The 27,576-nt window shown below is 39.5% G+C and overlaps 1 protein-coding gene and 1 long non-coding RNA gene across 5 annotated transcripts in view; one reads left to right on the top strand and one right to left on the bottom strand.

Annotated features, from left to right (window-relative positions):
* PLD1 (phospholipase D1) overlaps positions 1-20,728 on the top strand; it is a 190,118-nt gene extending 169,390 nt beyond the window's left edge. For all 4 annotated transcript variants that reach the window (XM_045583669.1, XM_036444503.2, XM_036444505.2 and 1 more), the window contains 4 exons: positions 5,593-5,727; positions 11,751-11,904; positions 16,480-16,597; positions 18,301-20,728. In XM_045583669.1, coding sequence (XP_045439625.1) covers positions 5,593-5,727; positions 11,751-11,904; positions 16,480-16,597; positions 18,301-18,525 — 632 coding nt within the window. In that variant the 3' untranslated portion in view covers positions 18,526-20,728. The remainder of the gene's footprint in view (positions 1-5,592; positions 5,728-11,750; positions 11,905-16,479; positions 16,598-18,300) is intronic.
* A 104-nt stretch (positions 20,729-20,832) lies between these two features.
* Positions 20,833-21,801, bottom strand: LOC118722697. Its single transcript, XR_004989095.2, has 2 exons — positions 21,666-21,801; positions 20,833-21,042 (listed from the first exon to the last, which is right to left on the bottom strand). It is a non-coding gene; the product is annotated as an uncharacterized LOC118722697 (long non-coding RNA).
* Between the last annotated feature and the right edge of the window lie 5,775 nt (positions 21,802-27,576).

Raw genomic sequence — 27,576 nt, 5'->3', positions numbered from 1 at the left:
TCTCCAAGTTTAATTCCCCAGCAAAGGATTCCTTTCTTTTATAGTGAGAAGCCTGGCTCCTATTACCTATATTATATGTACCCATTTTCTCAGCCCCAGAATGCACAGAGAATAGTTTCTGAATTGCTAGTCCATGCTACTATGAGAAATACATCTACTCACTAGAATTTAATGTCTGTTTACAGTTTTTGTCTTTAGCCTAAGGACATACATATACTACTCAAAAGTTAGTGTTCAAAATTTACTTGGATTATGTGATTAATTTGAAATACAGTTCATTTGCTTTGGTTTATATTCCATTTTAAGGGTTTTTTTCTGTATCTTTTTTTTATTTTTGAGTGTGTTCAATATACTTAAAACAGTCATAAATTAAAAAAAAAAAAAAAAAACAAACTTAGATGTGCCACTTCCCTATACTTTCTTTTTCTTCTCCAACCCCCTTTTTCATCCTATTGCCACCCACCCTTTTTGGGTGACCAGTTTTTTCAGTTCCTGGATTATTCTTGCTTTGTTTCTTTTTGCACAAGTGGAGAGATACATGTATGCTTTCTTATTTCTCCCAGTCTCTTTCATAAGAATAACATACCTCATATTCTCTTACGTACTTTGCTTTTTCATTTAACAATATATGCTAAAAGTCACTCCATATTAGTTCATCAAAATCATGCTTTTAACCTTAGCATGGTCTTCCACAGTTAATGCAATCATCTTTCTATGTGTGGTTAGTTAGATTGTTTTCAGTGTTTTGCTATTACAGTTATGCCAATGAATAACCTTGTGCATATTTATATGTTCTCAGTTGTTGGATCTTAGGATAATTTTCTAGAGTGACTTTTCTGGGTCAATAGGTAATTTTGTTAGATATTGCCAAATTTCCCTCCAAACAGTCTGTGCCCATTTGCATTCTCACCACCAATGAATGAGAGAGCCTGCTTCAACAGTCTCAGAAACACAATGTGTTATCGCACTTTTTCTTGCCAGTCGCATAGGTGAGAAATGGTTTCTCAGAGTAGTTTCAATTTTCATTTCTATTATTATAAGTGAGGGTGAATATCTCTTCCAATGTATATTTTTGCATGTGTGAATTCTCTATTCACGTCTTTTTCCCATTTTTCTATCAAGGTTTTGATCTTTCTCCTTCACCTATTAAGTTATTTTCATGTTAGGACACTCTACTCTTCATCTGTGACATACATTTTCTCTCACTTTGTCATTTTGTTTGTTGTATTTTATATCATGAAAATGTAGTGTTTTGGCATTTTTTTTTAATTGAGTCAGCGTTATCAATCTTATATTTTATTGCCTCTGGACAGTTGCAAGCCTTCCCTATATTCAGGTTGTATAGGAATTCACCTTGTTTTCTTCTTGTATGGAAAATTTTATTTGCAAAAACATCCAGATAGTTTCATATGTTTTCATTTCTATCTCTGATCAATTTGGAGTTTATTTTTGTGATTGGTGTGAGGTGAAAACATAATTATTATCTTTTTCAAATACAGATGCAATCATATTAGCACCCTTTATTTTAAAGTCCTAGTCCTGCTGAAACTAGTTTGGCTCAGTGGGTAGAGCATCAGCCTGCAGACTCAAGGGTCCCAGGTTTGATTCTGGTCAGGGGCATGTGCCTTGGTTGCAGGCACATCCCCGGTAGGGAGTATGCATGAGGCAGCTGGTCGATGTTTCTCTCTCATCGGTGTTTTTAACTCTCTATCCCTCTCTCTTCCTCTCTATTAAAAAAAAAAATCAATAAAATATATAGTATTAAAAAAAAAAAAAGCCCTAGTCCTTTATGTAAAAACTAGTCCTTTATTCATGCACTGACAGGGTCCCTCAGCCTGGCCTGCGCCCTCTTGCAATCTAGGATCTCTAAGGGGTGTCAGAGAGCTGGTTTTGGACGATCCCCGCAGACCAGGCCAGAGGACCCCACAAGTGCATAAATCTGTGCACTGGGCCTCTATTATGCATATAAGATCTTTGGTTAATCTCTTCCTGCTCTTCCCCTACCCCCTTCCTGCTGAGATTCATCAGTCTGTTCCATGTTTCCATGCCTGTGGTTTCCTCTCCTGTGTTAAGCATCTGCCCCATGGTGGTCAGTGCACGTCATAACTACCAGTGGAATGGTAGAACATTCAGGCAGTTAGATGGTTGCTTAGGTATATAAATATATATCATTTCCTAGTCATTGAGATGTAGGCTTTATGTACATATGCAAAATTTACATATGTACCTGGATCTATTTCTGGACTTTCTATTCCATTCTCAGGTTCATCTGTCTATTTATGTGCCAGTCTGTACTGTGTTAATTATACAGACTTGATAGATATGTTAATATTGGATAGGATTACTGCTCTGTCATAACTTTTCTGGCTTTATTAATAACCATCCTTGAATGTTGTTGTTTTTTTCATATAAACTATTTGACCAGGTTTTGTAGCTCTATAAAAATGTGTTGTTTTCTCTATTGAGATTACATTAAATTTATAAATTAATTTAAAGAGAGTTAGCACTTTTTAAATATTGAATTGATTTATCCCATAACAAGGGATGTCTTTTCATTTGTTCAAGAATAGACTGTTGTCTTTCAATAGTGTTTAAATTTTTGTTCATAAAAATTTTACACATTTATTATTAAGTTTATCTTTAAGTGTTCATCTTCTTTGTTGTGAAGTTTTATCTGTGATTATATCCTCTGACTGGATATTGTTTGTGTGTGTGGAGCTACATATTAATTTATATTCTAGCATGCTTATTCTTTTATTGTTTGAGATAGTTTTATCATTGATTCTCTAAGAATACAATTATATTATCTATAAACTAGAAGGTCAGTGCACGAAATTTTGCATGGGGATAGGGGTCCCTCAGCCCAGCCTCTCCAATCTGGGACCCCTCAGGGGATGTCCAACTGCCACTGTGAATCAGGCCCTGCCTCTCTCTCTGGGCCTGATCCGCATCCTCCATAGCAACCCCAGATCAGGACCTGCCTCTTTCACCATGCCCGCCTCTCCCTGCCAATCTGCCTACCACCCCACTCACCCACTGGCTGCCAGCCTTGCTGTGATAGGAGCTATGGGCCATGGGGGAGGGTCCAAAAGGTGCCCCATGCACTTCCTGGTGTCTGTTCATTTGTTCGTTTTGGTCATTAAGGCTATTGGCCTTTTATTATATAAATGGGAGGTGGTTTTACTTCTTTTATGATTTATTTTGTCTAAATGCGTTGGCTAATACCTCCAAGGTAATATATATATATATATATATATATATATATATATATATATATATACACACACACACACACACACACATATAGGTGTACATATATATTATAAATATATAATTCATGTTATATATTTGAAGCATGTTAATAAAGTATTCAGTATTTCCTATTTTTTTCATTAATAAAAAAATGGGTGTTGAATTATATAAAAAACTTCTTAGCATCTGTTGAGATAATCAGAGATTCTTCTCCCTAGATTGATCAATATTGTATATTGTATTAATGGGCTTGCTCATATTGAGCAGACTCACACCCCTAGAATGCATCTCCCATGGTCATACTGTATTATTTTTTGAGTGTGTACACTAATATTCAGTCTATAAAGGCCAAAGCTCTATGGCAGTGTCCTGTAAGGAATGATATCCCCCAGGACACTTGAATTATAGATTTCTATTGAATCAGAATCTCTGGGGAGGGTCCCAGGATTCTGCTTTTATTGGATCCTTCAGAAGTGGTCTTTCTACACACTGGAAGCATTCGTCTACTATATTGATCAATACTAATATTTTATGGGAACTTATTGCAAAAATGTTTATTTTAGCACAGGATTTGCTTTGTGAGTCTTTTAAAAAGCTGCTTTATGTCTTATAATTTTAGGTTCTAGATCATGAGCCAACTGCAGGAAAGTAGATGATACAGAGAAACCAAAAGATGAAATACAAGCTGCCATCTGTTTACCCATTCACCCCTTACTCATCTATTCAACTATGTTAATACTATGCAAGGACTAGGGATTTAAAGCTGTGTAATCCCTCTGCAACAGTAGGCAAAATGGAGGATTAAATAAATGTTTATAAGAGAACATATTTGACATTATATTAGAAAGATTTTCCAGGAATTTTATGTGCATGAAGGGCTTAAAAGAGGAAATGTTCCTCTCTCTGTCTACTGCTCTCATCAGAGGACAGGGATCCAAACTCTTCATTTTACCTGTTCTCCTAACCAAGCATATCCAGACTCCACTCTTACTCCCGTGGAGGTCTCCTTGGGGCAAATGTGTCTCAAACTAAGTCAATGATGACTTGTTTTATGTCCATTTATGTGATAATTGCCTGGCAGCTACAACCACCATACATATTGCTTGTCTGGTTCAAGGAGGAGGCCATGCTTTGTACAGAAAATCTTTCCCATAGAACAGTAACAAATGGAGAAATACTTATTTGCAAAAATATTCTTTATATGAAACTGTTTGGAAATTTATCTCCTACACACGGCCCACCAGCACATCAACTCCTGCCAAACACAGCTACAAGATCACCCATATAGGTGGGGGACGGGTTATCTGCGTGTGCAGGAATCTCTGTATACAACCTGTGAAAGAACTTCTCTCCAGGATACCCACCTGTAATAGAAACACTGAATAGCATCAGCAGTAAAATAGAAAACATTAGTAACGTGTGGAAGCTTCAGTAAATGGAACATTGACTCCATTGGTTCTATAAAAGTGCTTTAGATTCCTGTAAAAGAAAAAAAAAATAAAGATGTACATTCTCTTTCTATTAGAATTTGTGATGGATTGGTTCCACTTGATTTATTCTAGTATCAGACTTTGCACATCCAAGACAACTGCTCTGTGGGAAAGGGTCCACACAGTCTTGTGTCCGCCACTCGCATCAGGGCAGTAGTTAAGGGTTGGCTTGGTATGGAATGCATTTCATATCACATGAGTGGCCCTCACATGATGAGAGGGCAATGTATTCAAGTACAAACCTGGCTATGCTTCCTCTGAAGAAAACTCTCCGAATGTAGCCAGGATTCCTTTCATGTCCTAATTTTAATAATTTAGAAGAAGTGTTATTTAATTGCCAACATTTTTATTTACCCAAAGTCTGTAAAATTTAACTGCCTCTTCATGCTGAATATGCTACATACTGAGCATACATCAGGTAGTTTGGGCACACATTTTGCATCTGATTTAAACAGGAGCAGGTGTCCACCAAGATAGATGCAAATGTCACACCGGAGTCTTGGGTTATCTTTGCTGGCTTGGTTTTAATGATCCCACGTAAGTAGTTACTCATCAAATCACTAAAATAAAATGTTCATACTTAAATATATTGTATTTTTGGATTGCCTCAGCAAAGGGAAGATACAGAAAGCACTTCAATCTATATGCACCAGGTCAACAGTATAAAATTCTTCAGATAGCAAAAATAGATCCTGAGCGAGTTCTGAAATTACACACACACATTCACATACACATTACACCATCTATTCTTAGCAGTCTGCTTAAGTAGTATGTTTGTTTTGATAAAATGTAATGTGCCTTTATAGAGCTTGGCTATATTAATTTTAGTCATTTCTTTTTAAACTTACAGTTGGCAATCAGTGGATAAATTATATATCATTCTGTGGTCTTAGAACACATGCAGAGCTTGAAGGAAACCTAGTCACTGAACTCATCTATGTCCACAGCAAGTTGCTAATTGCTGATGACAACACTGTTATCATTGGTAAGTAGATGGTCTCTAGTTTTGTTTCTTGCTCGTTGACTTATATCATGCAAAAATCTCTCTTTCTATTCCTCCCAAGCTTCCTTTGGAGTTGAGAGAGACAGTAATATATTATCTAAAACATTTCTGGAGCAGTCTACAACCTTTCTAATCCCTGTTTTTTATCTATGAAGAAAGACAGGCACAGAGCAATTAAATGGTCATTGAGCAAATTACAGTATCCAAGGGCAGCAGTGTGATCCAGCAGTGCAATAATGGGCCTGTTCTCTTTCATTCTTTACTATCCCTTATTTTTATTGAATCCAAGTACCTACATTTTGGTAATTGATGGAGGAGAAATGAGGAGGAAATGGGTACCTAATGGTAATTTGTATGTGTTTGCACCGCACCCACATAACCATTTTTCCAGCTCTGAAGTTGTGCAAGAGTCAGAATTGGAAGGATATGAAAATATTGTTGCCTCTGTGTGTTTTGCTTTTCCCCTAGAGTCTATTTTGGGTGTCATTAACCAGGGTGCAAAGGGGACCAGCTTTGCTGGTGTAAGGTTGGTAGTGGAAATTGTGAAGTAATGATATGATGCACCCCAGACTAAAGTTTGCAGTCCTTTCTTGCCAACGATACACAGAGTTCTCCAGAGGTCCTCTCCCCACCAACAGATTCGGACAGTTCCTGGTTGTATATTCTACCCAGATTAGATCAACTTGCCCAGAGGGATGGGTGTCCAGCTTAGTTGTTTTATACACATGGAAAGCTTTGTTTGCCCATCCTGGAATTGCTTTGCTTTCAAATACGATGTTACACATACACAGAGAGGGCAGGATGAGAAACAATATTAACAATCATCCAGGTAAGTGAGCTGACAGGGGTGGAGGTGTTCCTTAGTGTGTCCCACTGTTGGGTATTCTGCTCATCTGTTTTAAAGGGAGTGTCGTTTTTCAGCTAGTGTCAAATACTTCCCTATTCTTTAAGAAACCAAATGTTTTGGAGTGTTTTGAAATGTTTTATCAATAAATATGTTTATCATCCACTGAAGAAAGGGGGGTCTCTTATCTAATAGTAATGAGACTGTCTTAACTGGAACATGATTTGAAAAGAAAGAAAAAAAAATATTTCTGAAGCTAGAAAATGTATAGACCACAGTGTGGTCTCACATGTGTGCACGACACACACACACACACACACACACACACACACACACACACACTTTTTATACATATAAGGACATTTTAAAAAAAATGTCTTGTGTTGCTGATCCCTTGCTCTATAGGGACCAGAGCACTGTAGGGATTTATTTCCTCCCCCATTTCCCCCAGAACAGGCTTTCTCTTATTTCCCACAGCTACTCCAGCCTTGCTCTTCAGAAGTCATCTCAGAATATATTTATATTAAGTTCGGCAGTGATAGTAGGAAGGGGAAATACTGATGTTTGCTGAAATGGAAAAACAAACAAAGTGAAATAAAGCTCACTGGATCTCTTTAGAAAGACTTCAGAACTCTGGAAGTAAAAAATGACAGATGTAAATATTTTACCTGTAAAGGTCATTTGGGCTTTCAACCTGCTTTATTTTACATAAAGTACATATGCATTGTAGTTTTCAGTAACAGAGCCATCAGTTCACTAGGTTGTCTGTGTTTTTTTAATTGACTTATTTTCTAGAAAGGTCTCTGAACCACTAAAAGGCTACAGTTTATTTGGGCTAACAGTAGCAGATCCATTTTGCCCATAATTCCAGTCTACTCAGTAGAAACTGAAGATGTGGCCTCTGGAGTATGAAGAGGTCTTACATTAGTCTTTCGATTTCTTTCTCTCCTTCCTCAAGTGCACCACAGACTCCCCCTGGAAAATTCCAAATGTGCTTCTGCTCCTTTTATCTCAGTGGAGACTAAGAGTAAACAACTTCGTTGTTGCTGCTCTCACACACATCAGCCCTGTTTAAGCCCATAACACATAGAACAACATGGGCAATTCTCAGAGAGGCGTTTGAGAAGTTATGTGAAGGATACTGAACAGGCCCTGACCTGTTTGGCTCAGTGGATAGAGCGTCGGCCTGCAGACTGAAAGGTCCCAGGTTTGATTTTGTTCAGAAGCATGTGCTTAGTTGTGGGCACATCCCCAGTGGGAGGTGACAGGAGGAAGCTGACTGATGTTTCTCTCTCATTGATATTTCTAACTCTCTATCCTTTTTCTTCTCCCTTCCTCTCTGTAAAGAATAAATAAAATATTTTTAAAAAAAAAGAATATTGAACAGGGCTAAGCAAGTATCTAAAAGCTTAAAAGATGTTAAAATGATCCATGATTAAATTTTCTAACATGGGAAACATATGCCAGAATGATTGGACAATTGATATAAGAAAAACAAGTAATTGTTCACCCTCACTTTTTCCTCATGAGGAAATACTTGTTTTCTCCCATTGAAGGTCTCTTGTGTGGATAGCTTTCATTATCTGTTGGCCTGGGTGACCTGCTAGTTAGGTAGCCTCTGTCCAAATCTGTCTCAATGTTGTCACTGAACCAAGTTAACATTTATTTGGTTTTCCTAAACACGAGGCTGTCCTCATGTATAATTTAACTCCATCCGGTTGAAGAAGTAGAAATGATGTTTTAGTGTGATCCACCGCACAGAACAGTAGGGAGATGGAAAGTGGGAATCGGATGTTGCCGCTGCCCTGCAGCCCTCCTGGGCTGGAGGGGTGGCGGGTATTCTTTCCACCTGACGCCAGGGCATCCCTGTGGATAGTGCAGAACCAGAGCAGAAAGGTCAGGGTGGGTAGGTGAGTTGCTGTAGTTGAAGGGCTGCCCCAGCAAAGGGAGATTCTATTGGATCTAGTCTCATGGGTCTCAACCCTAGCTGCATTAGAATTGCCTGGGGTGCTTTAAGAAAACATATCATTGGGGGGGAAGGGGGACTATATTCATGTCTGCAATTTACCTTAAACTAGATTCACCACCTCCTTCTCCTGTTGCCCCAAAAAAGGATAGATTAATAGATAGATGAAGGGATGGGATGGTATTGCAAAATACTAATGGCTGGTTTCTATTATACTCGCAGAAATTGTGATTAATTGCTCTGGTCTGGAGCCCAGACATCAAGGTGTTTTTGTTTTTGTTTTTTGGCTCCAGTATTTTTTAAACATTTCATAGGCGATGCTCATGGACAGTCCAAGCTAAGAGCTTCTGAACTGGACACACAGGGAATTCGAGTGGGTTGGAGGACAGGAGAGCTGACGTGGGTTCAATGGAAGAATCGGTTGTCCTTCAGTAAGCTAAATAGGATACAGTTGTGAATTCCTTGTCTTTTATGGCTGTAACACATGGCCACATGTGTTAGGCTCTATAACCTGTTGAGAACTGCTAGCAGGGTCGCCCAAGACATCAGAAAGCACAGATATTTACATTATGATTCATAACAGTAGCAAAATTACAGTTATAAAGTAGCAACGAAAATAATTTTATGGCTAGGGGTCACCACAACATGAGAAACTATATTAAAGGGTCGCGGCATTAAAAAGGTTGAGAACCACTGATATAGAGCCTTGCCCTCTCTTCTTCCCCATGTTGTAAAGTAGGATAATGTTATATCTGCTGTTCTGAAATTGGTTTTCAGAATGTGGAACCATCTAACAAGAATAGAGGTAGCATTTACATCAACGAACATCTCATATTCAGTATCTCATTTATTATAATACATTCATCTAAAATATTCTCAGCCCTTTTCCACATTCCTATTTAATAATAGCCAATGCTTACTCAGTGTGGTTGAGAGTTGGTGCCTTGGGTAACTCCAAATCAGCCCTGGAAATAGAAAAACCACTCCTCTCTCTAAGAATTCCAGCTCAGAATGCCAGGAATGTGTTTCCCACTTTGGGAATAGGGCCCACCTTGGAGGGAGGGAGACTGGGACACTGGTGTGAAAGGGTGTGTGTGTGTGTGTGTGTGTGTGTGTGTGTGTGTAGAGAAGGCTTCCCATCCCCAGTTTTCCTGACAATGGAGTGCAGTGATCAGTGATCACTACCCAATCCAGCAGCCTGCAGCCCGAGAGCGGCCTCTGCTGGAGACAAGAGGTAGTGAAGTCCCAAAACAGCACTGTGAAAACTTGGTTCCTCTCCATGCTGCAGTTTACACACCAGGGTGAGGGGTGATTAACCCAGAGAGGAGGCTTCTCTGATACAAATGCTACTTGTCCTTTTCTATGGCAGTGTTCTCTGGTGCAGATATTATAAAGCAGGGGTCTTCAAACTTCTCTCATTATGAGAATCACCTGGTGGAGGTGTTAAAACACAGATTCCTGATAGCACTTCTTATAGTTGGGATCCGGGAATCTGTGTTTTAACAACTCCACCAGGTGATTCTCATAATGAGAGAAGTTTGAAGACCCCTGTTATAAAGCATCAACAAGAATTTGATAATGATGCCAATAATTACCATTTGTAGAGCCATTCATAGATTAGCAAGTGCTTTCACATGACCTTACTTAATTCTTACAATGACATTATGACCTCAATGTAGAAAAGGCAAATTAAAGCTGAGAAAGATTAAATGGCTTTGCCCACATTAAGGCTGTGCCAACTGTCCAATCCAAAGATACAGCTGTACATTTTCTAGTGTGATCAAAAAGTGTGTGTAGAAAGGACGATTGGTTGCTAACAAAACGAAGTGTTTCAAAGATTGTCTTGTCACCTTACAGCGTTCCAGGAGTGCTCCCAAATGTCTGGTGAGGTGCTCTATCCTTCCCCTGTCACCCAGGGTCACTATGGGGCTCCATTTGCATCCATCATTACCACAGATTTGCACATTAACTACATGACAACTTTGTGCAAATGGTAGTAATGTCTCTTCAAGATGGACCCGATTTTTCTCATGTACAACATCCCTCCAGGTGGGCTCGGGTCAACCTGCTGTCACCTTACATCCTGAGTGTTCCCATCACAGGGCCCACCCCTTCTGCTCCACTCCCCCAGAGGCAGAGGAATATGTGATTAGGGCAAGAGGAGTGAGAAGAAAGAACGAGTCAGGCCTTCTGTAGTTTCTAGGACACCTCAAGGATTTAAAGAACGAATCTGCAGTGATTAACACAGAAAATGTGATGGGGTTTCTGAATGTGAGGCTGAGGAACGCAGCAAGCACAGGTTGAACTATGAAAATAATTTTTCCCTTCACATGGGAGTCAACATTCATAGCTCATTTGGATTTAAAAATAGGGTGGAAGAAAGTTGATATAGAAGCTGTTGGCATGCCACACAAGTGACTCAAGAGAATGGAAAGCCAGAGCCACTGACGATAATCTGTATTGAGAGTGGACTCTCGCTTGTGAAGGTACTCTTGGGTTTTGATGCTCATAATTCTATGATCATAAGTTAAAGTCTACAGAGTCTGAGTCTCAAAACTGACTGAATTGAACTGGTAAGCATATCTTTTATTCTTAGTATGCTTAATGATCATACCAGTTAGAATCCTTTGAGCCACAAAATAGAAAATTCAGCTAGAAGTGTGTGAAACAATAAGGAAAATGTATTGTTTCACATAACAGAAAGTGATAAGGTTCTAGAGCTGGATAATTCAGTGACTTAGAGACCCAGGGTTTTGCTTCTTTCTGCCCTGCCATCTTCAGCTTGTCTGTCTCCTCGTGGTTACAAAATGGCTGCAGCAGCCCTAGGAATCACATCCTCACCCACCTGCTCAGAGAAAATAGCCAAAGGCTGGAAGCAGCAGCATTCTGTTCCTGTCTCAATTTATCAAAAGAGGGGAAAAAGAAAAGAAAAGAAAAAAACTTTCGCAGAAGCCCCTAGCAGACTGTTCCTCATGTCACACTGCCTGGAATCATGTTAAAGACCCAACCTACATCCAACACTGGCCAAGATAATGAAATTCTAACTGCCGGCTTAGACTGCACCCCTGGCTTAGGGAAGGGCCCGGGGCCTTAAAGCACAGCTGCTCCTGATAACCTGCACACAATTAAGGGTTTCTTAGCAAGGTAGGACCGAGTGGGAGGGCAGCTAACAGTTTCTCACTGTTTCTCCAATAGGCTCTGCCAACATCAACGACCGAAGCATGCTGGGAAAGCGAGACAGTGAGATGGCAGTCATTGTGCAGGACACCGAAATGGTCCCTTCCGTGATGGATGGAGAAGAGTACCAGGCCGGCCAGTTTGCCCTGGGACTCCGGCTGCAGTGCTTTAGGTGAGCCTCCACGCCTGGTCTGTCTTGTGTCCTTGTACCACAGTAGAACCGGAGCCTGGCCCAGCCTCACCCGAGCTCTCAGGTTCTTCTTCCTCTAATCGTGTCTCCCAGACACAGGACGTGAACTCCCAGCACTCTGTGAAATGGCAGGATGTGTGGCTCTGACATTTTCTATGTTAATGGTTTGTATTATGTGCATGTGTTGTGGAGAAACTGGCATTTTAAATCTATTAATAGGTTTAGGACTAGGCCAGGTCAGACTTTCCAGTATCTATTTAAGGTTTTTTATAATGAGTTTATTTCTAGACATGGAAATAGTTCCAGTAATATAAGGATATAATGAAAATCATATCGGTGAATGCCAGGGACTACTGGTATTATTTTTCATGTGAAAACTTTGGTTCTCATGGAAGATGGCTCCAGACATGGGAGATTGCTGACCTTCTGCAAGAAGGTGTGAATTTTAAACCAATCTGGAATCAATCAGAGAGAACACAGGGTTAGGAAGCAAGGGTCAAGTGGCCCGAAATGAATCCTTTGTTTATTACTATTCTTAATATACATTTTTATTGTTTTCAGACAGGAAGGGAGAGGGAGAGAGAGCGGTAGAAACATCCATGGTAGGAGAGAATCATTGCTCGGCTGCCTCCTGCACACCCCACACTGGGGAGGAAGCCAGCAACCCCAGGCATGTGTCCTGACTGGGAATCAAACCCTGATCTTCTGGTTCATAGGTCATCGCTCAACCACTGAGCCACACTAGCTGGGCTGAAGCGTCCTTCATTTAATTGTTGCTGAGAACTTTCTAGAGCTGGGCTCACACTGGCCCCACCCCAGGCCCAGTTGTCTAGGCTCAGGGACCAGGGATCTTTCTGGAACCTAACTCGGAGATGGCTCCTTCTCTCCCCGCTGTCATCCCTTGCTCAGTGACGCACTCTGAGCTCCCACTGTCTGCAGACACCCCTGACCACTCTCTCACCTCTGGACTTTTGCAGTCAGTTCACAGCCAAGATTCTAGAGCTCTGTTCGCCAGGATTGGGTTTCACAGTGAGAGCAGCAGGTGTCCCTGCATCAGGGCTATGCTTTCAGCTATTTGGGGAAAGGCACAGCACAGACACAAGAAACAGCACCGGTTTAACCCTTCTGGTGTTCGTGGTCACAGTTGGAAGCCGGCTGCCTTACAGATGGGTCCAAAATGAGCCCCTCCCTTCCTGCAAATGCTGGTGGCCATTTCCCTCCTTCCTACCTCTGCTTTTAAAAACGAATAAAAGCTTCCAGTTTAGAAACGGTTCACTTTGTTCTCACTGCCACGGGAGTTCAGCAAACCCATCCCTCAGAATTGGACTGTCAATACCTTCTCACAATTTTTATTGCCTTTGTTGCTAATTGTTTTGCCAGTAAGATTTTTTTTTTCAAACCATTAGTATTTCAATTAGCTCCTAACATGTTCTGGTTAGCAGGGGAGAGTTTAAAATTATTGTCCTACTAATCAACCCATTGATTGCCTACTGCAGCATAGGCAGAAAAAAAATATATCTTGTGTACACTAGAAATGTCATATTTTTTTTAGTTCCATCTGCTGAAGTCTTTTCTTTAAAGTGGTGGGCTTCTTTATAATGTTCTGAAAGAATAATAATTATAGTAGTAGGTGGTACTGATTGCAACATATTGTCATTGTACAAAATTTGGCAAACACTGAAAAGCGATAAAAAAAAATCAAATTTATTTGTAATCCCACCACCAGTGCTAACAATTTTAACATTTGATGTATATCATTCCACTTTTTTTCTATACATATATATTGCTATTCTTTATACCCTCTTAAAAGAAAACATGATTAAGATCTTGCAGTAACTACAAAATTATTTTATTTATGTAATGTTACACACACTTTCATTAAGTATCCTATAACATCTAATGGCTGCATTATATTGCGTATGCCATAATTCCTTTAAGTAGTACCTCATTGTTAGGCAGATTTTCTGCTGATATAGTAGGTAGAGCTGATTGCAACATATTGTCATTGTACAAAATTTGGCAAACACAGAAAAACAATAAAAAAATCAAATTTATTGCTGAAACCGGTTTGGCTCAGTGGTAGAGCGTCGGTCTGCGGACTAAAAGGTCCCGGGTTCGATTCCGGTCAGGGGCATGTGCGTTGGTTGCGGGCACATCCCCAGTGGGGGGTGTGCAGGGGGCAGCTGGTCAATGTTTCTCTCTCATCGACGTTTCTAGCTCTCTCTCTCCCTTCCTCTCTGTAAAAAATCAATAAAAATATGTTTTAAAAGAATTTTTTTTAAAAAAATCAAATTTATTTGTAATCCCACCACGCAGTGCTAACAATTTTAACATTTGACATATATCATTCCACTTTTTAAAAAATTTTTCCTGGCTATTTTCAAACTGTCTTAAAGAGGCAGTTTTTCTTGAACAATCATTTTCATTTTGCCACCATGGCAAACATAGATAATATATTAAAAAGCAAAAAAATAAATAAAAATAAAAAGCACCACAAAAGCCTTGTGTCCATTTTAGCTCTTTTTATTATGAAATATTCTCAAACATAAATATTGTGGCCATTTTTTTTCCTCTTAAAAAATGCAACTTCAATCCATTTGCCACCTGGAAAAATAGAGAGACATATTTTAATGTGAAGTTAATTCTAAATAGAATCAGTAATCAGGGAGCTGCAATTATATGTCCAACAGTTCATTAAGTCCTAGAAAATTATCCAAACTTCACAGATATAACTGTCACTCCACAGAAACAATTATCTTTACAAGTAGAGTCAGAATCACTTAAAGCAACAGATGTGAGAAATGGAAAGAACAGAAACAATTTTTTGCAGTTTTTCTATTGTCCCACTGATGTGTAAACAATTCAACTTTAAATAAATAATTGCCATTATACACTTAAATATAAAAGCAAACTCGTTTTCTCTGGAACCTTAGTCCTTAGAAGAATACCCAAAGTACCTCATATTATTTTCACTGTGCATTTCTTATCATAAGTTTCTTATCATTAAAAAACTCTCAGGGAAATTAATTTATTACTAGATGTTGTCTGTTATAGACTTATTTAAATACTTTTTCTACATACAAGCTCTTCACCGATAACATGGTAGATACATTGCCTTACCTTTTGTTCTAATTTAAAAGCAAAGTCATAGAGATATTCTTTTTGCTCAATTTTCAGCTGGTTAGACCCGACCCAAATCAAAGGCATTATTATAACTGATTTATTGTTACTAATATAACTTGGACAGCCCCTCAAATTAGGTGCAGTCAAATTTAGCTTTGGGTCTGAATGAGCAGCAGCATCCGTCTGCAAACATCATCCCTGAAGACCTGGGTAAAAGTGATTCCTATGTTATCGTAGCTGCGCATTTTAATACTACTTCTTGCCCTACCATTTCCCCAAATTAGTATTCTTTGGCTGAAGGAGACATTATTTGAAGTGGAAATAGAATTTGAGGTTACAAAATTCCAAGATTATCAGTGAGCCCATGGTGCCAGATCCACTTACTTTAAAGAATTTTAATATAGAAAAAAAAAAAATGCAGACTAAAACTAAAAGGAGATGCTTTTTTATCCCTGTAAGACTGAGCTTTTTCAGGAGTTGATAATGTTGGAGCAATTGGGATATAACAACATAAGGACCTCCACACTGTTAAATCCAATCAATGGTCACTTCTCATTTGAAATTAACACAGTTCTCCTTGATGCTGTACGTCATGTACAGTGTTTCCCCGAAAATAAGACATCCTCCGAAAATAAGACCTAGCGCACGGAAAGATAAGACATCCCCTGAAAAATAAGACCTAGCGCAACTTTGGGAGAAAATATTAATATAAGACACTGTCTTATTTTTGGGGAAACAGGGTAATTCTGGGATACAAGGTCCTCTGGCTTTTCTCCAGTTTCCATGGCCACTCTTCCTCTCCCCGTCTGCTGAGGTGCCCCAGGTCCCCTTCTCTGGCTATATTCACTCCTTTGGGTAAACCCAGTTAAAGTCACATGCATCCTATATAATAAAAGGCTAATATGCAAATAGACCAAACTATAGGACGACCAGTTGCTATGATGCGCACTGACCACCAGGGGGCAGAAGCTCAACACAGGAGCTTCCCCCTGATGGTCAATGCACTCCCACAGGGGGGGAGTGTTGCTCATCCAGAAGCACCGAGCCAGACTCATGGCTGGCAAGTGCAGTAGTAGTGGCAGGAGCCTCTCTGGCCTCTGTGGACAGGCCTAAGCCATCAGTCGGACATCCCCTGAGGGCTCCTGGGCTAGGAGAGGGTACAGGCCAGGATGAGGGGACCTCCCCAACCCCAAGTGCAGGAATTTCATGTATCTAGCCTCTAGTATACATATGTAGACAATTCTAAAATGTATATCTCCTACCAAGCCTTCCCTCCCAAACTCCAGGTTCATTTTTTCAACTGCCTGCCTAACATTGCCACTTGACTATTTAATAGATATTTTAATAGATTAAAAATGGAATTCCTAATCTTCTCCCACAAACTGACTCTATCCACAGAATTCCCAGTCTCAGCTAATGGCACTTGTATTTCAGGGTTGTCCTTGGCTATCTTTCTGACTCAAGTGAGGACATTAAGGATCCAGTGAGTGACAAATTCTTCAAGGAGGTGTGGGTTTCAACAGCAGCTAGAAATGCTACAATTTATGACAAGGTAAGTCTTATATATCCCCCACCCCACTCGCCCTGCCTTTTTTTCTTCACTGAATTTCATCACAAAAGTACATTGTTATTTTTGCATATTAATGGTATGGAATATTCTTTTATTATTATTAAATTATTATCTGTATACATATTTTAACATTTCCTCCCCTCTCCCATACATACCCTCCCTCCCCAGAGTTTTGTGTCCATTGGTTGTTCTTATAGCTGGTTTGGCTCAGTGATATGGAGTATTCTTAATGAGTGTGAAAAAACAGTTTACCTCCAAGTTGTAACAAAATACCTCTCTGTAGATATTAGAAAGCAAAGAGTCAAAAAGCACCACAGATTATGGTTTAGAAGAGACTTTGGTGGCATTCTAATCTCTCATCTGCTTCAGGAATCCATCATGAGCATTCGTAGGTGGTTACCCAGCCTTTTTACATGTCTGGTGACAAAGAAAAAAGAGGCAGATGGGATTGAAAAGTGAGTCAGAACTGGGTTCAACCCAGCTCACCCAGATGCTGGTAATATAACTTTGTGAATAGTGACTTGACATTCGGAGCCTTCCATTCTTCTATAAATTATAAAGAATGTTCAGTAGGGTAGTTATGAGGCTAAAAATTACCCTATTAAATGTAACTATCACATAGTACATGGTATCCATCCTTATAATGAAGCTTATTAATAATAAGACACTCACTTTGTTGGACAGCTCTAATTTTGGAAAGGTGTTCTAAAACCAGCCCCATTTGTTAGGGAGGCCAAATGCATTTCCTGGTAAGTTCTATCCATTGATTATGTACAAGAGTTAAGAGTTGTCTAACCATGGGACAGGTTACTTCACGAAGTAGCCAGCTTTGCATCATAGCAAATACTCAAGCTGAGATCCATTGACCATCTCTCAGGTTGGTGAAGAGAGTGTTCTTCTTCATGACTTGCAGAGCCCCCTCCCTCCAGCACAAAGATTTCATCATTCCTAATGAAACATGACCACTATCTACACAGCCTATTTCATACTGAGATCCAAAGCCATGATCAAATAGGTCATGTGCAGCAGTTTTTTGAAATGTAATTTTTAAAATATAGTGGATAGCCTCATTTGGTCCTGGATTGGGATGAGAACAGCTATAAAAGACATTTGAGGGATTCCAGGATAAATCTGAATATGGACCACATCTTAAATAATATGCAATTGATTTTCTGAGGTGTGAGAATGGCATTGTGATTATAGACATGTCTTATTCTTAAGAAATGCATCCTGAAGTGTTATGATATCTGAAATATATTTTCAATGAGCAAAATAAGTATATAGTGGATAACTCTAAGAAAAGGTACAGATAGGAACATTTTTCAAAATAAAAAGTCAGAGAAAATAAATTATACAATTTTTCTCTTAATCTAGAACCTCCACTGAAACTAAGGGTTGATTATTATCTAAAACATAACATCAATAAAATTCCTTACTATAAGCTTGATATTATCCTGGGGTTAATAATTTGTGTAGATCCTATATGAGTCTACTTATGATTTTATTTTTGGAAGCAAGCAAATTTGTCTGGTTTTTTGTCGTAAATAAGAAAAGCAACTTTTCAGTCAGCTCTATGCTGTAACATAAAACTAATATGTGTTTTATAAAGCCAAGATTTAGTATTTTACAAAAATGGGATGCTTTCTTTTAAACTTATCACTGTTTCCTCTTTGTGTTTTAATCAGGTATTCCGATGCCTCCCCAATGATGAAGTGCAAACTTTTATTCAGCTGAGAGACTTTATAACCAAGCCCATATTGGCAAAGGAAGATCCCATTAGAGCTGAGGAGGAACTGAAAAAGATTCGTGGGTTCTTGGTGCAATTCCCCTTTAATTTCTTGTCTGGAGAAAGCCTACTGCCTTCTGTTGGAACCAAAGAAGCCATGGTGCCCATGGAGGTTTGGACTTAAGAGTTATCAGCTCAGAGACTTCCACCCCAAAGAGTACACTGTGCACAGTGACTTTCTGAAACCTGCCAGCCAAGAACAGCCTGATGCACTCTTCTGTCCAACCCATGGACCCTTTGGGTTGGTTGGGAAGGGCTGAAGTCACACTGATGAAAGGACACTGAACATCATCAGGACTTTACATTCCTCCTGCCTATCCTTGTGAGAAAGGGACTGCATTCTTATTGGTAGCATATACTCAACAACTTGAACACATACACAAATTCCATGATGTACACCAAAGTGCATTTCTTTTACTAACAAGAATTTAGCTGTAACTGTGATCTAGGTTGCCAAAAGTCATCTGAACTTCCTTATTCTTCTCTGACTTTCGTTTATACAGCTAATGTCTGCTGGACCTGCCCTCGTAGTCCATACAGCACAGTTTGAGATCTTGTTTATTGTTAGAAGATGTCATGCTGCTGCTTCAAGGTGACGTGCAATGCCCTTGCCCTTCTTGTCCTGAAGTGATGACAACAACAGTGACTGACCACATCACCCAAGCAAGGATGTGGTCATTATTCCTTTTCAGCGACTGACAAGATAGTAAAGGCTCTACACAGCAGCCCATGTTAGGCAGTTCTGATAACATTGACACTCTATAATATATATCTTGACACCACAGAGCAACAGGAAGGAATTAAATTCAGTTATTGAGACAGAGATTTCACTTTGCCTCTAAAGGCACTGACAAGATGTGTCCTTCTGATGAGGCCCGCCTGATCAAATTTGAAAATATGTGTAGGATATTTGATTACACAGCAACCGATAAAGCTCAAAGACAGAGCATGCAGCCTTCAGAAACCTCCAGGTGTCAGTGGGGATCTGATCCAGATAAGAAAATAAGATTCCTTAGAGTCCTGCAAAATTTCCTGTCATCCTTAGCTGCTGGATTGATTGAAATTTGAGGTTTTTCTATTTCAAAATCAAAGCAGTGACTGCAATTTGTCTTTCAAGAGAATCAGAGGTTTCATAACTCATACCCAGTTAATAAGTATGGGCCCAGCCTTATTTGACACTCAGCTCTCCAGCAGTATTATCTTCTTAAAGAAAAATTGATTGCAAAAAATGTGCTATTTCACTTGCATTATTAAATATACATTAACATTCCACCAGGGCTTCCAAAGAGGTTAGGATATGCATTAATTCATACTGTTCTAGTCTGTGAATTGTTCTGGAAACCTTTTTTTTTTTTCTTTCTTTCTTTTTGGACATTACAGTGCCTTTTGGTACACCAAAGCTCTTATTTTACTAAGCAAAACTATTTTTATAGCCAAAGAGCTAATGTTGGCTCCCAAAAGGCCTATAACACCTTGGGTAGGTGCAATGTTTTCACGTCTATGGATTACCTGGACAGAATCTCATGTGGGTTGTTCTTCAAAGAAGCGAGGACCCGACCCCTGTCCAGTGGAAAAGGTTAATTAGGGGCACAAGGTCAGTGATCTGAGGAGAGGATTTCACAGTTCTAGAACTTTTTGCAAATGAGGCGGGACTGGGATTATGCAACCAACAATGGAAATGAGCAGGTTTTATGAATAAATAACTTTTGTCTCAGCTAGCTCATGATCATGGTAACAGGACTTCATTCTTTAGCAGTTGTAAATAAGACTTTTGTTATTTATGAAGGTTAGATTGGCATTTCAAGTGTATGTGGAATACCTAAGGATTTCTTATATTCATTTTTAAACATTTTTAAAAATCATAGAACACTCATCAAACTGGCTCTTGACTTTGTGCAAGAGTCTCCTTTAAAACCATGAAAATAAAAAAGAGCCTAAAATGGCTCTTTGCCTTTAAAAAATTACTTAATTCTACCTCCCCTCATTTTATGGATTAGGAAATGGAGGCTTAGAGTGGTTGAGCTTAGAAATCATGAACCTGAAACTCATAAAATGTCTAGAGTTCACTAACGGCCTCTCCTCTCACTTTATCAGAGATGTCAGTATACGGATTTCAGAAATCAAACAAGTGAATGTAATTTGATATTTCTAAGCAATTTGGAAACCCTGTGATATTACATATTTAGATTTTTGTCTGTATTCCTCTACTAGAATGTAAGTCCCCTGGGGCAGGGTCTTTCCTATGTTTTATTCAATGTATCCCCAGAGCCTAGAACAGTGCCTGGTACATACAAGGTGCTCAATAAATGCTTGTTGGGTGAGTAAAAGAGGTGGAGGAGAGAGCTAATGAAAGGAAAAACTTACATTATCTCAAAACAAGACATCTTCTGCTCGGTTTTGGTGAGGGTTTTTTTTTTGTTTTTTTTTCTTACTGTATCTTCTCAAAGGCAAGATGCTCATCTGCAAAGATGAGAGCCTACAATATTTACTTGGGTGGATTTTATGGAAAATGTGGTGCAATAATTGCCAGTTTTATAATAGCAGTTTACATAGTTCAGCATTCTGCAAAAATTGCATGGGATGTGGACACGAGATGTACTGTGTGGCCTAATTACCTTTCAGCCTCTGGCACTATTACTACCTAATTTATCTTTTTTTTAAATTTCTGTATTGATTAAGGTGTTACATATGTGTCCTTATTCCTTCATTACCCCCTTCTCCTCCCCACTCATGCCCTCACCTTCCTGTTGTCTGTGTCCATTGGTTTTGCTTATATACATGCATACAAGTCCTTTGGTTGATCTCTCACTCTTACCCTGACCCTTCCCCACCTTCCCTCTGAGGTTTAATGGTCTGATTGATGTTTCTCTGTCTCTGGATCTATTTTTGTTCATCAGTTTATGTTGTTCATTATATTCCATAAATGAGTGAGATCATGTGATATTTATCTTTCTATGACTGGCTTATTTCACTTACCATAATGCTCTTCAGTTCTATCCATGCTGTTACAAATGGTAAGAATTGCTTCTTTTTTACCTCAGCATAGTATTCCATTGTGTAGATGTACCATAGTTTTTTAATCCACTCATCTGCTGGTGGGCACTTAGGCTGTTTCCAAATCTTAGCTATTGTAAATTGTGCTGCTATGAACATGGGGATGCATATATTCTTTCTAATTGGTGTTTCTAGTTTCTTGGGATATAGTCCTAGAAGTGGACCACTGGGTCAAATGGGAGTTCCATTTTTAGTTTATTAGGTAGTCACCTAATTTATCTTTAACAATTGCAATGTCTGATACAAACTTAAAAATGCAAACAATCCAAAGCCTTGAAAAACTATTATGAATCAATTCAATGTTTCCAACTGACTGTAATCTTTTGGAACACCTATAATATTATACCTGTCACTCTGATATCTCTGTAATAGTTTTTGTTTGTAAGAAGAAAAATTCTATGATTATAAGAAATGAAGGGTAAATGTCTTATTAAAGCTATTCAGATTGGCTGAGCTTAGGGGTTGGAGGACATAGCAGGTCTGGTACAGGCATTGCTTTGTATCAAGTGTCCACTCAGTGACTCACCTTGCAGTGGGATGTTCTGAATTCTCAGTTGTAATGAATCATTCAAAGGACTATAGAGCTGGTCATTAAGTAATTCAGTGGCTTATTGTAAAACAAAACATTGGTTTTATTACAAACTTTGGAAGAAAATTTGCCTATAGATTGCCAAAACTTAGCAGTTGATTTCTTATGCAATAGCTTGAGAAATTGCAATGCATTGTCAATGCACAATCTTCAGATGAAAACAGCAGGCCCAGAAATCTCTGTAGATGGAAGGCTACAGGCCAAACAGGCTTTGTACATCATGAAGAACTGGGCTTCTTTCTGCATCTTCTCACTCCTCGTTCCTCCAGCCTCCGTCCACAACCAGAGTACCTCCTCCATAGGTAGACAATTTTATAGGACAAGAAAAGGTCTTTTGGAAAACACAAATTAAGTATCTACAATAAATCTTCAGGTTAGCTTTTAAGTGACTGGCAAAATGTCATTTTTTTAAAGAGGTAATCATTCTTTTCAGCATCCCACTTTAAAGGGCGTGGCTGAATATGATTGGCATTTGAGAATACTCACATGCCCGTCCCCTGTGTAGCAAGAATGCAGAGGACCCTCTGTGACTTCTCTTCCCTCTTGGATAAAGTGAACAAATGCTACAGGATTTTAAGTATTCTTTGGAATACATTTTTACTTCCTTGAAAGATTCTTGGAGACCAATTCTTACTGGCAATTTAGAGGTGTAAAATAGGTCTTACCAGGCATAGGCCTTGAGAAATTCTTGAATATGGAAATTCACTGGAAAGGGCATTTTTCAGCCTCTAGCAAAAAAAAAAAAAAAAAAATTGTTGGTGAAGAATCAATGTATTTGCATTATTGAGGGGGAGAGGCAAGTACTACAGTATGATTCCTAAGGGCATTTAGTTCACACGTGAGATATTTCTAGCTTTGACTTGAGATTGAAAAATTCATTAAAGGTACCAAAATTTTTATGGTTTAAATTTCTTTTGAGATATTTTAATTTTCTCATACCATTTTTATCTTGTAACTTAAAAATGAAAAGTAATCAAACACAAGATAAATGGAAATTTGTCACACTAATCATTTTAACTTCTAAAGGCAGAGACTGGATAGAAATCCAACTGAAATGCAGGCTTAGTTACTCTTTCCAGTTCCCAAGCAATTGTTTGCTTTATTCTAGGTAAGAACACTGAAGTGAATTTCATCCTAGTTCAGTCTGACACTGGGAAATAGAACATCACTCCCTCCTAATGTATATTCCAATTGGATTCTTCACATTAAATAATCTGGGCAAAAGGTACTGATATTCTCCTCCACTGTTCTAAAATTTCATACCAGAGTAGTGCACTTGGAGCATGTCTCTCTGACACAGAAAACAAATACTCAGTGATATGCATCCATTCAGAATGTTCAGATATTCTGGACAGGACTTGGGATCCCAGCCTCACCATGATGGTAGGGTGTGGCAAACTAAGGAGTGGCTTCCTGTTTTTGTAAAGTTTAAACACAGTGTGCCCTTCGTTTACTTGCCTTCGTGATCCAATGATCTACAAATCCTCTCTCTAGAGCACATGTGTCAAACACAAGGCCCTCGGGCCAAATCCGTCCCTCCAGGCCTTGCAATGTGGCCCGCATCGCGCTGTCATCACTGCACTCCGCTGCGTTTCCATCACAATGACAGTTTATGACTGTTCAGTAAACCATTCGGCCCTCGATTTAGGCTGGATTTTAGATTTTGGCCCCTTCTCTGATTGAGTTCGACACCCCTATTCTAGAGGAAGGATCAGTAAGCTTTTTCTTAAATATGGTGAGAGCAAAGAATGTCTAGACAGGGCACTCAACAAAACAGATGTGGGTGAGTTTTAATCTCTTCTATAAACAAGGGTTTCAAGTTTCCCTGTCCCAAAGCCCAGCATTCCACAATAGATTTATCCTAAGAACAGGATGAAGTTCTATCAGGAATGAAAATCAGGTTTGCTGGTTCTGGAAGAGATGTTGCTGGCTAAAGAAGGCTTTTCTGAGCTGCAGGCTCAGGGCAAGCATGGTTGATGATGTTTATAATAAAGTATTTGTAGAGGAGGGTGGATATGCATACAAGTTTGGGTTCAGAATGAAAATTATGAATGTAGGACACTCAGTTTTCCTGAATTTTTCTTCTGTGAAGCATTGGAAATGGTACATATATCTATTCTCTGCTTCACAATCTATGCTTTCTATGCCTGGTCCCTTAATTGCTTAAAAAAAAAACAAAAGTAAATATACATTAATGAGTTAAAAGTGTGAAATTAGCAGTGACCCTCTATTTGCAAACAATATTCCTCATTCTGCACATGGGTTTTTAGAGCCTGCGTGCTATATGTCTGAGCTAGAGACAGAAATGTGTGCCTATGAGGCCCTTCCCTGTATACTGCAAAGGCGGATTACAGAGTTACAGCGAGCCACCCCTGCTCCCAGTCCTCTCTCTCCATGAGGAGCAAGATGCAGCAGATTTCTTTTAAAAGACCAGTATACCGTTCAGTGGCACAGAATGAGTAAGGTCCAGTGTGAGTGTGAGGGTGAATCATTGAACCAGTCAGATCAGTACCCCACCTTCACAGCGCTCACATTTTAATAAATGGAGAATGCAAAGTAATTTCCATTCTCAAGATAGGAAAATGCCTGAAATAAGAGGCATTTGAGGGAATACTATTCAGCCAAGTGTCCCCTTGGAAGTTCAACCAACTGGGAGTTTGATCACTAGCTATGACATGTGCTGACCATCAGGGGGTGGCGCAGAACAAAGGAAGGCCCCAGACAGCAGCCAGAGAAAGGAGGACCCGGCTGGCAGCCAGAAGCCACTAGGGACCTTACCTGCTCACGAATTTCATGCACTGGGCCTCTAGTTTGAAATAACATGGGTGAGTCTTGATAATATCATGCTAAGAGAAATAAACCAGAAGGAAAAAGTCAAGAACCATATGATTTCGCTCAACTGTGGGATATAAAACTGAGAGCAACAAATGAACAAATAAGACAAACAAAACTCAAAGACATAGACAGCAGTACGGTGGTTACCAGAGGGAAAGTGGGGTAGAAAAGGGTTAAGGGGGTCAGTAAACTATTATTACCATAATGCTTCCTTACAGCTTCAAAATTCAGTGGCTTTCCAAGCTGGCATAGCTCAGTGGTTGTGCATCGACATATGAACCAGGAGGTCATGGTTCAATTCCTGGTTAGGCACATGCCCAGGTTAAGGGCTCAATCCCAGTGTGGGGCGTGCCGAAGGAAGCCGGTCAATGACTCTCTCTCATCATTGATGTTTCTCTCTTGCTCTCCCTCTTCTTTCCTCTCTGAAATAAATAAAAATGTATTTAAAAAAAAATTCAGTGACTTTACACAGCAGACACTTACTCTTGTTTATACGTCTATTGGGAGCCAGCTGACCGAGGGTAACACGGTCAAGACCTGCTTCCTGTGTCTATCCTGCTCCTTCTTGGGCAGCATTTTCTTCTCAAGACAATGGCAGAAGCACAAGAAGGCAACTGAAAACTCAAATGCCCCTTAAAGACTAAACTGGAACTGGTACCTTGTCACACTGCCCACTTTCCACTGGCCACAGTAAGGCCCATGTTCAAACCCAACATACATGCATCTAGTAGGAAGAATTGCAAAGTCACGTAGCAGAGGGTGTGGCTACAAGCCTACCAAAAATTAGAGCCAATAAATCAATGTCCCAAAACATCTAATACGATTGTACTTACATCTCACCTCATCAGTTCTGTGAGGTTTTCCCCTACGTATACCTGTAGCACTCTGAAAACATCTGTATTTCCTTCTTTGCTTGACTGAACTGCTTTCTTCTGGTGACAAACAAGCGTATCTAATGACTTTTCCTTCTCAAATCCTAGCTTTCTCCAACAGAAATGTTAGGACTATAGCTGTGCAGCCCTTTCCTGTGAATATCCCATCCCACATTCCCATTTCCTAAATAAATTCAATTTTTCATAAACCACTGTCTGAGGTGGCGACTTAGCCTACCTGAGTACACCATGCTAACCTACCATTTTCACCTTTCAAGACATGTGTCTGGGACTCGGGGTCATGTCAGCCTCATAAATTTACCACTTGGGTGAATATAAAGGCCTGAGAAGCTCATGGAGTACTCATGTTCCTACCCCAAATGAAAGAAAAGCCTTGAGATTTTTTGAGGAAAAGTCCCCTGATTTATATATTTTTCATATGTTGCTGTCACTTTAAAGATGATGGTTTTGTTGAGTGTTTGACATATTTTCTGGCAGCAAAATTTGTATTTCATTTCCTGTTCTCACAGAGACTTCATATGGCCTGGCCCTGTTTTCTTAACCACATATCAGGTGCACAGCTAATAAGGAGAGAGACAGCGGGAAGGATGACTTAAAACTGGCAATTATTGCATCTGACATATTGCCTATTATTGAGTATGTGTATTCTTTATAATTCTCCTCACGGGGCATTAAGTTTTTATTAAATCCAAGGACCTCTGACTGTCTCCCATAGAGAAAACTCTGTAGAATCATAGACAATGATTTCATATGCAAAATGAGTTGGGAACTCATCATGCTGGTGTTTATCCCCTTAGGTCCAAACCAGTCCCTTCAGATTTGCACTAAACCTTCCTGCCAGCCTATGGCAGTCTGTGTGATGTTTTTCCTTATGAGGTTCACTTTCATAAGCATTGTATCACCTCTAAAGGAAACTTATGTGCATTTTCCACTCAACTTTGGGCCAGAAACATCCAATGAAAAAAACTGTAAAAGGTTCTCAGCAATAAACAGAGGTCAATGTCACTGTTTCTGGGTATCTAGAGCACAGTCCAATTCTAAAAAATAGCATAAAACTCACTGTGCACCATGGCTCAGTTGGTTGGAATGACGTCCCACGCACTGAAAGGTTGTGGGTTCATTTCCTGGTCAGGGCACGTACCCCAGTTGTGGGTTCAAACCCTGGATGGGAGGAAGCCAAGTGATATTTCTCTCTCACATTGATGTTTCTCTTTCTCTCTCTCTCCTTTCTTCTCTTTAGAATCAATGAACATAACCTCCAGTGAGGAATAATAAAAAAAGAAAACCTCAGTGTATGCTCGGCTCTATGCTAAGTGTTCTGCATACACCATCTTAGTGAGTCCTCCCAACAGCCTGTAAGGTAGGTGCCATTGCTTTCCAAGGTACTAATGAGAACATTGACTGGCCAAGGCCCTGAGCATATTGGCAGAAGCTGGATTTGGACTCAGATGCATCTGGCCCTACAGTTTATTTTAGTTTTCAAAGGGCTCCTTAACCGTCCTCTTGAGGACAAGGAGGAGTTATAAATGAACTCCCAACCTCAGGCATGTTACTGAAGTCTGCAGCTGCTACATATTATATTGATTCAACCAGAGGAAATTCCTTAAGAACTGCCTTTGAATTCTGCAAGTCCATCAAAGCAAATCCTGAATTATTTCCCCTCACTTCCGCATTTCTGCACAACTGTGGTTCCAAGAGCTCCCAATTTCCTAAGCATAAATATGGAACCCAGGAATCAGATGCCTTCTCTCTGAGCAACTCCAGATTGTCCTAATTTTTCTCCTTAATATAGAAAATTTGCATA

This window comes from Pipistrellus kuhlii, unplaced genomic scaffold, assembly GCF_014108245.1.
Source record: "Pipistrellus kuhlii isolate mPipKuh1 unplaced genomic scaffold, mPipKuh1.p scaffold_m20_p_2, whole genome shotgun sequence".
Taxonomy (NCBI): domain Eukaryota; kingdom Metazoa; phylum Chordata; class Mammalia; order Chiroptera; family Vespertilionidae; genus Pipistrellus; species Pipistrellus kuhlii.
Note: the sequence above shows the minus strand (reverse complement) of the source record. Positions and strands in the feature narration are given on the sequence as shown.